Genomic DNA, 13,953 nt, shown 5'->3' with positions numbered 1-13,953 from the left:
GTATTTTCTGCAGAATAATTCAAAACAAGTCTATCTTAAAAAAAGAAACAAGACTTACCTCTGGATGAAAAAAAATTTCAGGTCCCAAGAATCTTTCATATCCAACATCAATGGAAAACTCTTTCTTTGAGATAGCATTGATTCCAGTATACTGTTTAATCCACTTTGATCCATCTGTATCATACTTGTTAAATTCTTTTACTAAGTCTGGGCAGACATAACTATAGCGCTCCTAGAAAACGAAGAGTAATTTTTCCCTCTTGTTTTAGGAAAAGCAAAACAGAATGGTATTTATTTTCAGTAAACTACAATCAAACAAAAAAATATCTTCAGAAAATAAAATTCAGAGACTAAGATGAAGAAAATTTTATGTTAGGATGTTATCATATGTATAGTACAAATAAACAGCTCATCTCCTGGGCTTCACATACAAATAGAATAAGATTTAACAAAGAGTTGATTTCTAATATTTCAGTGCTACTTCATGAAAGCACTCATTAATGTCATACAAAATTTTATACTGTTTCAATAATTAAAGGACTTTATATTTTAGAAAAGAGAAAACATAAAATACAAAAGAATTGCAGAATAAATACCTGACTTAACCACACAAATTAATACAGTAAGAGGTACAAATTATTAGGTATAAAATAAACTTCAAGGATATATTGTACAACATGGGAAATATAGCCAATATTTTGAATGAACTATGATCTTTAAAAGCTATGGCTCACTATGCTGTACACCTGTAACATATATATTAGAGCAACTATGCTTCATTAATGCACTATAATCATGCAAAGATTGTCAAATCAATGGAATTATTTTTACCTTGTAAGTTTTGCTTTTACGAAAAGCATATACGAAAACATATATGAAATTTTAAACATATAAGAAATTTTCTAGAAATGTTGACAAATGAAAAATTTTAAAAAGCAATGCTAAATATTTTGTATTTTGCATAAGCCCTAGTGTAGCCTACAAATTATTAAAATACCTTACACAGCCTTCACATTTTTCTTCTATCTGCCATATCATTTGAACCTACCACTGCATCTATCCTATAGCCCAATGAATCAATGACACCAAAAATTTTATTCTAACAGACAACTCTTAGAATCAGAAATAAATAAATCAGTGAAAATTGAGATGTGAGGACTCTGAAGTGAACTAATAACAGGCATACCCCATTTTACTGTGCTTTGCCGATAGCGTATTTTTTACAAACTGAAGATATCTGGCATCTGCATATCAGACGACAGCATGCTTTAGCAAAAAATATTTTTTAATTAAAGTACAGGATTCCAAACTAAAGTATGTACATTTTATAGACATAATGCTATTGCCACTTAATAGACTGTAGTGTAACCATAACTTTTAAATGCACTGGGAAACCAAAAAATTTGTCTGACTTGCTTTTTTGTGATACTCGCTTTCCCACAGTGGGACAGAACAGAACCCACAGTACCTCCAAGGCATGCTACATTTATTTTACTTAAGACAGTAACTATGTTGAAGTCAGTTTGTATAAATGTCCTTATATGTTAGTCCTCTCAAATGTGAAATGTGGTGAGAACAAGCAACAAGTTGCTAAGCCCCCAAAATTTCCTCTAAGAAATACAAAGAAAAAATATAAATAAGAACAGTGGTTTGTAACTGGGTAACAAAAGCTTTTTTTAAACTACTGTTCTTGACTTAAGAATTTTTCCTGTTAATATTATAAACATGACTTTAATTTCTAACTGAATTATATTCTCAGCATTATTTTTTACCTTCACTGCCTTAGCAGTTTCCAAGGATTGCTCTGGAGGAATTCCTACTTCTCGGTCTCTCAACAATTGCTGAATAAAATATGTTATATCTCGTCCTGCGATGGGAATGTGCTTAATACAGCTGCCAATCACATACCCTTCAGCCTAGATGGGGGAAAAGTGTCAAATTTACTTTCAGTGTTTTCAAGAATCACCTAAACTAATCACTAAAGATCAATTTCTTAGATTACTACATTTGTATCCTTAAGTATTGCTTCATTCCAGGAAAATTCTTCTAGTCTTTATTCCTCAACTGTATTCTTTACAGCTAACTTACCACAGAATTTACAATACTGTACAGACACCACGATTTATTATCCCACTGATAAGAGTTTATAACAAAGACTGAAATGACTCAACAGCAAAGAAATAGTGAATTTCAGAAGTATTAAAGGTTTTAGATAACAGACTTCAAATAGGATATTACTGTTTAAATTTTCTATAATTTCAGCAAAAAATTTAAATTGCATTGTAGGAAATTTAATCATTAACACACATTTTCTATCATTTTGATAATGAAGTAGGTTCCAACTTAAGTCTGAGATAGTCCATGCACTGTAATACTTCCAAATAATTTAATTTTACAGAATGAATTCATAAATTTACTACTACAACTCAGAAGTACAAAAATAATGTAGCAAAATTACATTTTATTAACATTTATGAAAAAGTAGAGTATTATTATTTGATTATGATAAGTTAGAGATGTTTACTATAAACCATACAGCAAAACTCACCAAAATCAAATGACAATAACAAAGAAATACACAGCATAGCTAAGTCAGTAAAAAAGATAAAATGAAATTATAAAAAACATTCCATTAATTCAAAAGAATGCAGGAAAAAATAATAGGAACACCCAATTCTTAATATGCTTCATAAAACTATTCCAAGTTGGTAGCTTCTTTTTGTAAATTATCTACTCCAATATTAATTATAAGGATAAAGATATTATTGCTTAACTGTGTAGATATTAAGAAAAGGCTGCAGTCAGGCAGAACAAGTTCAAATCCTAGCACCATGACCTACTTGGTGATGTTAAGGAACTCATTTGCATTTTATAAGCAAGTAAACTGAGGTCCTTAAAGGATAATATAATCTACAACATAGATCTTGAGGTTAAAATGAGAATTTTAAATGAACAATTTAAGAATCTTTATGTATCTCTAAGCAGCATACATGTATCCATTATTTAATCCTCAAAACAGTTCTATTAAACAGGTTGCTATTCTTGTTCCCATTCTGGAAAAAAAAAAAAAGGAAAAAAATATGTAGCACTAAGAAAAATATGCCAACTAAACTATAAAAAGCTATCAAAATATTAGATATAACCCTAATTTCCAAGATATTAAAATATCCCCCAATGCAATACAATAAAATGTAGAATAGCCATATAAAAAGATATTATTTGGCAAAATAAGTAAAGTACTAGACATGCTACAACATGGATAAACCTTGAAAACACTGGGCTATGTGAGAGGACAATCACAAGAGTGTAGGACTCTGTTTATATGAAATATCCAGAACATGCAAAACTAGAGAGTCAGAAAAGGTAGACTGGGCTAAAGGTAAGGGGGAGAGTGAATACTAAAAGATATAAGGTTTCTTTTTAGAGTGATAAAAATTTTTTTAAATTGACTCTGGTAATGATGCACTTTATGAATATACAAAAAACACTGCATGGTACACTATAAACGAATGAACTGTGTGGTTTGTGAATTACATCTCAAAAAAGCTTCTATTTTTTTTTTTAAAAAGGGCAAGTATTACTAAAACTATTATGATATCAGGAGGGTGAATTATGACATCTAACCTAAGGCAGAGGATGAGACGGGTGGATGGCATCACCGACTCGATGGACATGAGTTTGAGTGAACTCCGGGAGTTGGTGATGGACAGGGAGGTCTGGAGTGCTGCAGTTCATGGGGTCACAAAGAGTCGGACATGACTGAGACTGAACTGAACTGAACCTAATAATCACTCTGAGGATGTAATTGTCAACAGAGGTTGCCCAGTGCATTAAAATGAAGAATAAGAATAATGAAGAAATAAAAGTTCAAAACAATTTCATTCTTTACATGATATTCAATATAACATAAAAATTTTTTTAAAGAGAAACATTTCTATATATACCAACCCAATAGAGATCAGTATGAATTCAAGTAATAATTCTGAATCTAATGGCAAAATGAAAAAATTTAATTTGTCATTAAAAATTAGAAGTAGAAAGGCTTTGGCAGAAAAATGCCCTCTCTCACAAATAATCAAATCTGATGCATTTTTCTTAATGTGCTTGATTGAATCCATGTAAAGCACAATTACAACTTGAGCTTTTTAATTCAAAAAATGTAATTCCCCAAAAGTCACTGATGGTCATGTGCTTTCAACTAACTGCCATTTTAGTAGAAAGCTAACATAAGTATGAAATCTGTTAATTAAGAAGAATAAGAAAAACTATTCACTGGCTGTGGAGTAGGAAATGGCAACCCACTCCAGTATTCTTGCCTGGAGAATCCCATGGACAGAGGAGTCTGGCAGGCTACAGTCCATGGGGTCGCAAAGAGTCGGACATGACTGAGCAACTTAGCACATTCACTGGCTAACATAAATCCAAACTAGAAAACTGAATTCCATGTTTAAGAAAAGAAAGGCACATTTCCATTCCAGATACTGTAATTCATCATTTCCTAACTACAAATTGGAAACTTCTAGTAATTTTCTAATTATTTTTAACTACAGGCAAACCTATAGCAAAAAAAAACTGGAATTTGTTTATAAAATTCTAATAATGTGAGCAAAACACAACTATAGCTGAGCAATGATCAAATTATAGTAAATAAATATAATATTTCAAGTTTTTTTAAAAGGTGGCATTAATCCATATAATTAAACTTTGCTAGATGTTTACTGCTATTTTGTTCAGTAATTTTAAAATATCCTTACCACAGGGATGACATGAGTGACACCGTCTCCACTGTCTATTACCGTACCAGTCAACGTCCGTTCTCCTACTTGTCTGGAGGTCCAAGATGCAGCTAAGGCAAGAACAGCCTTGAAAAAAAGAAATATGGCAGGCAAGAAAATAAAGAGTTAATAGAAAATTTCATTTTATTGTAGAACTTCATTCAATTGTAAATGTAGTATCTTTGGAAAGGAAATACACAGAATTAACTTACATTATACAATAAAATTGTTTATATCCTATATATTATTAAGACAAAGCCTTACATTAGTTTTTAGGGGCATATTTATAAATTTTCCACATTTTAGTGAGGGCCATTTTCCTCCTATAGCCAAAAAAAAGTGGAAGACTAACATGAGATACTACAGTACTAACATATAGGAGACTAACATGAGATAATACAGTATAGGACTTAAACTCTGTGTATATGGCCTAGCCTATAACAAACACAAAAGTAAAAGTAAGGCAGAGAAGCACACAACCACCAACCATTAGTTATTCAATACATAGATGGCTATACACAAGTATCACTCTTATTACCTCCAAATTTTCTAAATGCAACATGCATTCAGGAATATGTAACAAGCGATATAACCAGAGAAAAGACCACTGCACACTTCCAAATACTATGATTTAATTAGGAAAACAAAGTTGATGAAATGTTTTTCTATAAAAAATCTTGGCATAAGCAATAAAGTATAAGTTTTTCCATTTACAAATTAAGAAATTAATGTAACTAGTTCAATTAAAAAAACTAAATCTCATATAAATCCAAGCCTCAATCAAGATAATTAATTAAAAACAGTACTAAGTTGGCTTTATTTTATCTACTTGCAACATAATAGCTGAAAGGAATCTAGAAAGGTAACTAGACCATCCTCTTACTTTAACACTGGATCACACCATAATCATTATGGGCTAACAGAACTACACAATAATTTATATACTTATTAAGCATTTGTGATATGCCAGGGATCACATTTGCTACAGGGTTAAGAAACAAGTAAGAAGTAAGCTCTGTTCCTAAGAGGGGAGAGAGACTATTCCACTGTTCCACACAGATTTATTTCCATACAAATTAAATTCGACAAAACTTATAAACTTAAAAAATTATAGGGATTTGTGATATACAGTATACAGAGGGGCACAATGGCGACAGTGGTCAAACATATGTAGTGGTAACTAAAGCAGACTACAAAAAAGGACACAATGAATGTTATAAGGGTAAATAAATGTGTATACAAAGTTTTTGACATGAACTCTGAATAAATATTAGTTCCCTTATTTCTGTTTTACGAAAGGCCTTATTAATTTATTCAAAAACCATCAACTTACTTCCTTTTAACACTTCTCTTTTACTCACTAAATAGTTCCATTGTTCTAATGATTTCTAAATTATCAAGTCAATAGAAAACTATGATATGTTTTAAAATTAAGAAAAATACACAAATATTTTAAGGTTAAATTAAACCAGGTTAAAATTTAAGAGCCATGCTTATTTTGACATCTAAACTTGCTTACCTGTACAGCAATGTACAAGCCAGGAACATTGAAAGACTCAAACATTATTTCAGCAGTATATTCCCTGTTTTCTGGAGTATTCAGTGGAGGTTCAGTCTATGAAATTGAATAACATTTAAATAGGCAATATCAGATTACTGTGATAACTTTATACACAATTTGTAAGTGAGAAATAATGCATTTCAAACACTATATTTATATAAAAGTCATTAAACTCAGAGGTACAAAGCTAATGAAAAACTGTAGAGAATTCAAATAGATCTATACATACATGTAACTGTTAGAGTGTAAAATGGAGATGTTTACACAGTTCTCTTCAGTTTAAGTTATGTGACTGCATACACCACACCACTTAGAAACCTATGGGGTAAGTCTGGGTCAGAAGCTATCCCAGTGAGGTAAGAAAGGACCTAAGGAACAGCACCCAAAATCCTGAACTTCATGCTTCACCTTTGCCTCAGGAACACCTAAATCATTTTATATCACCAAGCTTGAAACCACATAAGATATTATTCTCATGAATCTGATTTTACTATTCAATTCTTTTTGTTATCTCATTAAACTTGAAATGCAAAACTTTAAATTTAAGAAATACAGAATTATCTTTTTGACCTGGGGTTAAGGAAAAAGTCCTTAAATTTAATGAGCACAACAAAGGAAAGACAGATAAAAAAATTCACTGCAAATAAAATCATGTTCTAGACACCATAGAAATTTTTTTTTCAATTAACTGGGATTAGATCTTTTCCATTCATACAACCTTTAACTTCTAAACTACTTGATGTATTTAAACTTAATGGTAACCCACTCCAGTGTTCTTGCCTGGAGAATGCCAGGGACGGGGGAGCCTGGTAGGCTGCCATCTATGGGGTCGCACAGAGTCGGACACGACTGAAGCGACTTAGCAGCAGCAGCAGGAAGGCTTTGGACTATGTTCAAGAATTTGGAGATAATTTAGTAATAGTTATGTGTAAAATTAAGCAAACTAAAAAAACCAAGGCAGTTAAATTATAAACTCCAGAATTCTATACAAAATAAAATTTAATCAGAAGATCTCACAAGCAAAATATACAAATAGCTAATAAGCACATGAAAAAGTACTCAATGTTATCAGTCGTCAGAAAAATGCAAATTAAAACCAAAATGAGAAAGCTCACACCCACCAGAATGGCTAAAATTAAAAAGACTGATACATATCAAATGTTAGATAGAACGCAGAGTAACCGACTCAATAACACATTGTGGGTGGGTGTGCAAAAAGGTACAATCCTTTGGGAAAAGTTCTGAAACTTTCCTATAAAATCAATCATATAGCTACCCTATGGCACAACAATTCCTTATCTAGGTGTTTACACAAAAGAAATAAAAACATGTTCACAAAAGACTTGTATAAGAACATTCACAATACCCAAAATATTCAACTATCAAAAACTTGGAACAGCCCAGGTGATTTTCAACAGGGAAATGGGCAGTGAGGCATATTTATACAACAGAGTATGACCCAGCAAAAAAAAAAGCAGCAAATGCAACATGTATGAATCTCAAGATTATGGTGAATGAAGTCTTACCAAAGAGCACATTTTATACAATTCCATGTATATGCAACTCAAAAATAAGGAAAATGTATATGTGTGGGAAAAAAATTGGAACAAGGGTTGCCTCCAAGAGATGGGGGTAGGAATTAACTGGAAAAGGGCACAAGATAACTTTGCAGCTTAACAGTAATGTTCTGTATCTTGATAAGGGTTTGGGTTACAAAGACATATGCATCTGTCGAAACTACAGAAGGGCAACGATTAATACATCATGCATCCTGCAGGCCAAATCTAGTCGACCACTTCTTTTTGTAAATAAAAGTTGACTGGAACACAGCCACAGCCACTCATTTAAGTACTGCATATGGCTGCTTTCCTACTACAACAGCAGAGCTAAGCAGCTGCAACAGAGACCACATGGGCCACAAAGCCAAAAATCTTTTCCTATCTACCTTTAGACAAAGTTTGCCAATGCCTGGTCAAACCAATAAAATGATAGGGTTAAGATGTATGATTTTACAGAATGTAAATTTTACAGAAAAGAAAAAAATGTAAACAATAATAAACTCTAGTTGATGATAATGTATGCTAAAGTAGTTAGGAGTGAATTGACTCAATCTGCAACTCTTTGTGGTGATTTAAAAAGTAAGATGGAGTAATAGAAAGGTAACCAAATAAACAGATGTTCTAAGACAATTACAGCAAAATTGAATGCTGAGTCTAGATTGTAGGTGCTCACTGCAAGGTTCTTTGAACTTTGTATTTATGTATATGCATATTCACATATTCATGTGTATATATATATATATATATATATTCACAATCACCATAATAAAATATTAATTTTACCCAAAATTATGATATAACTATATCACAGAAAGAGGAAGAAGATAAGGATATTGTGTTAAGGAGGGGGGACAAAAGGAAAAGAACAAAATGCTCGTCTTTCCTAGTAGGAAATTACAGTATCTAATATTTAAAATAACAAATGAAATACATGAGAAAACTATCAGGGAAAACTCTTTAAAATGTTCAAGTGTGTGCCTCTGGAGAATCAAGTTTTTAAGAGAAGGGAGAGGTTAGGAAGAAATATGCTGTTTTTTAAAGTTAAATCTATAGCGATTAAATTTTTAAAGTTATAAACATGCATTGCTTTGATAAAAAAAGTTTAAAAATTAAATTACATATTTTATTAGCAAGAATCACAAATGAAATAAAAATCACACCATTTTTTTAATTAAAAAAAAAAAGTGCCATGTTTCCAACTTTTTCCCCTCAAATTTACAGTTGAAGATACTAAATATGATCCAGATTTATCACAATGTTTTTAGATACATGACAAATAAATTATAGCCTATTGAGTACAGATGTAATGAAAACATTCTCATTAAGCTTCTTCAAAAATTTCCTCACTGAAATTATAAGTTGTGCTTACCAAAAGAAAATAATGATCTTCAGGTTCCGCCCTTAAATATTTAAAGATGACTTGCTCCATAAACCTTTCCATCAAGTCCCAGTCTTCAACTATACCATGGCGGATTGGCCACTATTAAAACAAAAAAATAAAACAGGAATCAAATCTTTATTAATATCAAAAATAAAACAAATCATTAGTGAATAGTAGATGAGGGAAGCATTTCTTAGGTGTAATGACACACAGCTCATTAGAAGATGCATACTTAACTAGAGATAAAGGAAATGATTTCTACATATTTTCAGATGTTTCTATTAAAAAAATGCAAATATGTCAAAATGTTAAAAACTATTCAATCTAGATGAAAGACTGCACCAGTCTTTCTGGATTTTTGAAAATTTTATAATAGAAACATACTCCATTAAAATTCAGCTTGTGAAAATTACAGGTTATGACAATTTGCTTAATCTTTATTAGCTCTCACAAATATTTGTTGCATGTTTTATATATAAAAAACAGTTGGTAAATAAACAGCAAGAATAATCGTAAATCAAGCAAGCAAAATTTTGTAAGACAAGTCATACATATCTATATAGACTCAGTTTCAAAACTGAACCTGGCAGAACTACAGCAAATTCAAAAAGACATGGCAAATATTTTAAATTTTCCAGGGAAATTTGGTGATACTCAGAATCAGTTTGACACTACATATCTACTAGTTTAAAACAGTACAGTTTCAACCATCAGTCAGTAACATCACTTCTTTGAAAAACTGGATTACCAGCAGTTGCTATGATAAAAATTAAATCCCTCCCCCCAAAAATCCATAAAATAAGAAATGTAAAAAGTAAATTAAGAATGAGGATGGGGATACAAAATCTAATTCCAGGTGTGAGAAACTGTGACCCACCTGACAGGCACATGCATCCTAATAGTAACTAATTAACAATTTAACAAAAATATTTTCCTTTCAAAGAAGTGTCTTTTTTTTTCAAGTAGCTACGTTGCTACTTAACAGATTGTTAGAAATTTCTTTCTAAGCGACAAAAAACTGTCAAAACTTTTTACTGAGACACTAAAGGCACTAAGAAAGTTCGTGAACCTCTGCAATAAAACAGTTTCACAACACATAAAACTAAAGTAAAAATTAGTATTCTGAATATATGAAGAATTCCTTAAACAAGCAAAGTAAAAGCTTAGGCAAAAATCTTCCAAAATTTTACAAAAGAAACATTTTTAAAAATATACTTCCATGCACATAGAATAAATATACACTCAGTACCTAAGGATGAATACACTAGTGAAGAAAATATCCTACTGTCATTTAGTCATCATTAAACCTCTTATCTATTCATTTCTAATAACCACATTTCACCAAAGCCTTCTAATAGATACTTCTTAAAGCATTACACTTAAAAAATAACTTCTACTCCTCATTGACTCATTGGAAAAGACTCTGATGCTGGGAAAGATTGAAGGTGGGAGGAGAAGGGGATGACAGAGGATGAGATGGATGGATGGTATCACTGACTCAATGGACATGAGTTTGAGTAAACTCTGGGGGCTGGTGATGGACAGGGAGGCCTGGTGTGCTGCAGTCCATGGAGTTGCAGAGTCAGACACGACTGAGCGACTGAACTGAACTCCTCACTTTGCTTTAGGAAAGGAAAAAAATGTACTTATTACATCATTCATTTTATAACATTACTGGAAGTTTACATATTTTAATGTTCTAAATGCTATTTATTCATCATGTATTATTGTGCACCTACTATGAATCATTGGCACAAATGCTAAGGCCATGAACATCCTGCCATAAGAATCTATCTAATGAAAGAAATACAGCAGATACAAACATTACACTATTAGCTTTTAAAGAAATAAAGTACCTAGGACAAGATGAACAACTTGCCTTCAGAGGGAAAATATGAAGGCTCCTATTTGTCTATGACTGAGGAGGTCATATCTAAGCTGGGTCTTATAGGAGCAATCTTGTTAATTTTCTTTTCAGAGTGGGAGATAGAAGAAAATGTAAATAGAGAATAGCAAATAGTATGTACAAACACTGCATAATATACAAACACAACAGTTATCAATGAAAAATACCTGTGCCTTTAGGGAAAGGGGTGTAGATAGGTAGATTGTTTCTAGATGAAGGGGACCAGGTTCTCAAAAACTATTACTTGCCTTGTACTGGTGTTTTATTCTATAAGAAACAGAACATCAGCAGAAATTTTCTATCAGGGTAAACAAGAGTAGCTTTGATTTTTAAGAAGATAATTATAGTAACATTGGGAAAGCTGAACTGAATCTTAAAAGAACAAAAGAATAAGAGCCCCAGTTGTGCTGTAAATGATGTTAGGCCAGACTGAAGATTTCTGTCACTGTGAGAAAAAACTCAAAGATATCAATAGGTTTCTAACTATCAAATCAGGATGAAAAGGATCTATTATTAATCAAGATACCAAAAATGTATTTTGTCTTATCTTGGAATAGCAAGGGTGGAGTATATATAAAAAATTTTGTTTTGAATATATTAAACTCAAGAGCCAGAGAATAGGTAGGTGACAGTAGGCAGCTGGAAATGGGGTCAAGGGATTGGGTAGAGATCTAAGCTGTGCCTGCAGATGAAGGTGTGGATGAGATCATCTACAAAAGGTCTTAAATAAGAGAGAACAAGGACAGTACCCGGGAAATACTGATATTTGAGTAGTAGGCAAAGGAAAGGAGAAGGCAATGGCACCCCACTCCAGTACTGTTGCCCGGAAAATCCCATGGATGGAGGAGCCTGGTAGGCTGCAGTCCATGGGGTCGCTAAGAGTCAGACACGACTGAGCGATTTCACTTTCACTTTCCACTTTCATGCACTGGAGAAGGAAATGGCAACCCACTCCCGTGTTCTTGCCTGGAGAATCCCATGGGTGGAGAAGCCTGGTAGGCTGCAGTCCATGGGGTTGCACAGAGTCAGACACGACTGAAGTGACTTAGCAGTAGCAGCAGCAGCAGCAGGCAAAGGAAGAAGAACCAGTGACAGTACAGGGGAAAAAATGAACAGTAACAAATAACAAGAATAGCCTAAGTTAGGAAGAGAGCCAGCAGAGTAATCTTGTGAAAGAAAGACAAATCAAGAAGGATGAAGACTGCTAGATGTAATTGGATTTAACAAAGAGCTTATCAAAATAAGTTTGCTTTTAAAAGGACAAAGAGGAAAAATAAAACAACAGCTAACATGCTGAGGAAAGAAGGCAGGACTGTAAGAAGCTTTGTCATTCGCCTGTTGCATCTGGAAGACCTGAAAGTGTATTAAGAGAACAGAATCAATGCAGAGGAACTATGGCCTCTCAGTTCACTGACTTCACCACCTCTGAAGGTGTCTTTTCCATTTTGGCCACAGTCTAGATCTTAGTATCATTATCATCTCTACATTTCTGAAATGCAAGTACACCCCCTCTCTGATCACAACTTCTTATCCTTCTAGCATACTCCAGCACCTCACTACATCTCTCTTGATTTGCAGTCCACAGGCTAATATACTTTTTCTCTAGCCAAAACCCATCCCTCCTCACAACACACAGTTTAGATTTTGGGCTCCCTTACTCTACTCATATTTCCTTTTGTCATTCCATCTACCAAAACCCAACTTGACCTGATCCTACCCTAAACTTAACCTATATCCAGAATGCTGATCATACAAATGACACAGAACCGGCTGATAAAACTAAGAATTCATAACTACTATTTCCAAATGCACATAAATATACCTGGCAAGCTGTTGTTTCCCCACTCTGTTCATTTTTACTCTCCACAGTGATGATTTTAAATATTCTCCCCATCACTCAGACTGCACTTTTCCCCTCTATTTCCTGAGCAGTAGAGAAAATGTCATCATGTGTTTCACAAGGAAATCAGGAGCTAACAGTCAAGAAGCCAAACCGACTTTCCTCACCAAATCTGTAAAACTGATTCTGCACTTATTTCTTTTTTCTTTTTCAATTTTTTATAATTTAAGAGATCCCCTTACTCCAGTACTCTTGCCTGGAAAATCCCATGGACGGAGGAGCCTGGAAGGCTGCAGTCAATGGGGTCGCTGAGGGTCGGACACCACTGAGCGACTTCACCTTCACCAACATGTATGAAGTAGATCATCTGTGCTCTGGATTCCATCCCTCTAGCTTTGTCATCGACCTGTATTATAGTCTGTCTTTCCTGTTACTTTGATCTCTTTTTCTAATAATTCTCTCACATTAGCATTTAAGCATCTCTTCCATCTTATGCCCACAACTTATCTGTTTATTTCTCCTTCCCAAACAAAGTCAAACCTCATGGAAATAATCCTTTCATTTTTCCTGGCCTACTTTTCTGGCCATTCACAATCTAACCTATACTTTAATCCAGACTCATTAGTCCTCTAAAACCATTCTTATTAAGGTTACAAATAACATCCTTGCAGCTAAAGACAGCAAGTAACGTATGGGCTCTAGATCACCTGATAGCAGCATGCCACACTGTTTATCGCTCTTTCCTGTTTACCCAGTCTAACTATGCCTTTTCAGAATCCTTTGTAGGCTTTCCTCCTCCATCCAAATCTCAGTGGTGCATTGATCAAGCTCTGTCCTAGGCCTACCACTAGAGAATCTTACCCCTTCCAAAGGTCACTAATATCTTCCAAATATTTATCTCCAGTTCTGTCTTGTTTATAAGCTCCAAGAG

General features: G+C 33.4%; 1 protein-coding gene across 2 annotated transcripts in view; it reads right to left on the bottom strand.

The window, feature by feature from the left end:
- ACTR3 (actin related protein 3) overlaps window positions 1–13,953 on the bottom strand; it is a 47,102-nt gene that overhangs the window by 5,771 nt on the left and 27,378 nt on the right. For both annotated transcript variants that reach the window (XM_055572869.1, XM_055572868.1), the window contains 5 exons: window positions 9,265–9,375; window positions 6,295–6,390; window positions 4,755–4,862; window positions 1,773–1,916; window positions 59–232 (listed from right to left, as the gene is read on the bottom strand). In XM_055572869.1, coding sequence (XP_055428844.1) covers window positions 59–232; window positions 1,773–1,916; window positions 4,755–4,862; window positions 6,295–6,390; window positions 9,265–9,375 — 633 coding nt within the window. The remainder of the gene's footprint in view (window positions 1–58; window positions 233–1,772; window positions 1,917–4,754; window positions 4,863–6,294; window positions 6,391–9,264; window positions 9,376–13,953) is intronic.

This window comes from Bubalus kerabau, chromosome 3, assembly GCF_029407905.1.
Source record: "Bubalus kerabau isolate K-KA32 ecotype Philippines breed swamp buffalo chromosome 3, PCC_UOA_SB_1v2, whole genome shotgun sequence".
In the NCBI taxonomy this organism is placed as follows: domain Eukaryota; kingdom Metazoa; phylum Chordata; class Mammalia; order Artiodactyla; family Bovidae; genus Bubalus; species Bubalus kerabau.
The sequence above is the reverse complement of the archived record's forward strand: the minus strand, read 5'-3'. Positions and strand labels throughout refer to the sequence as shown.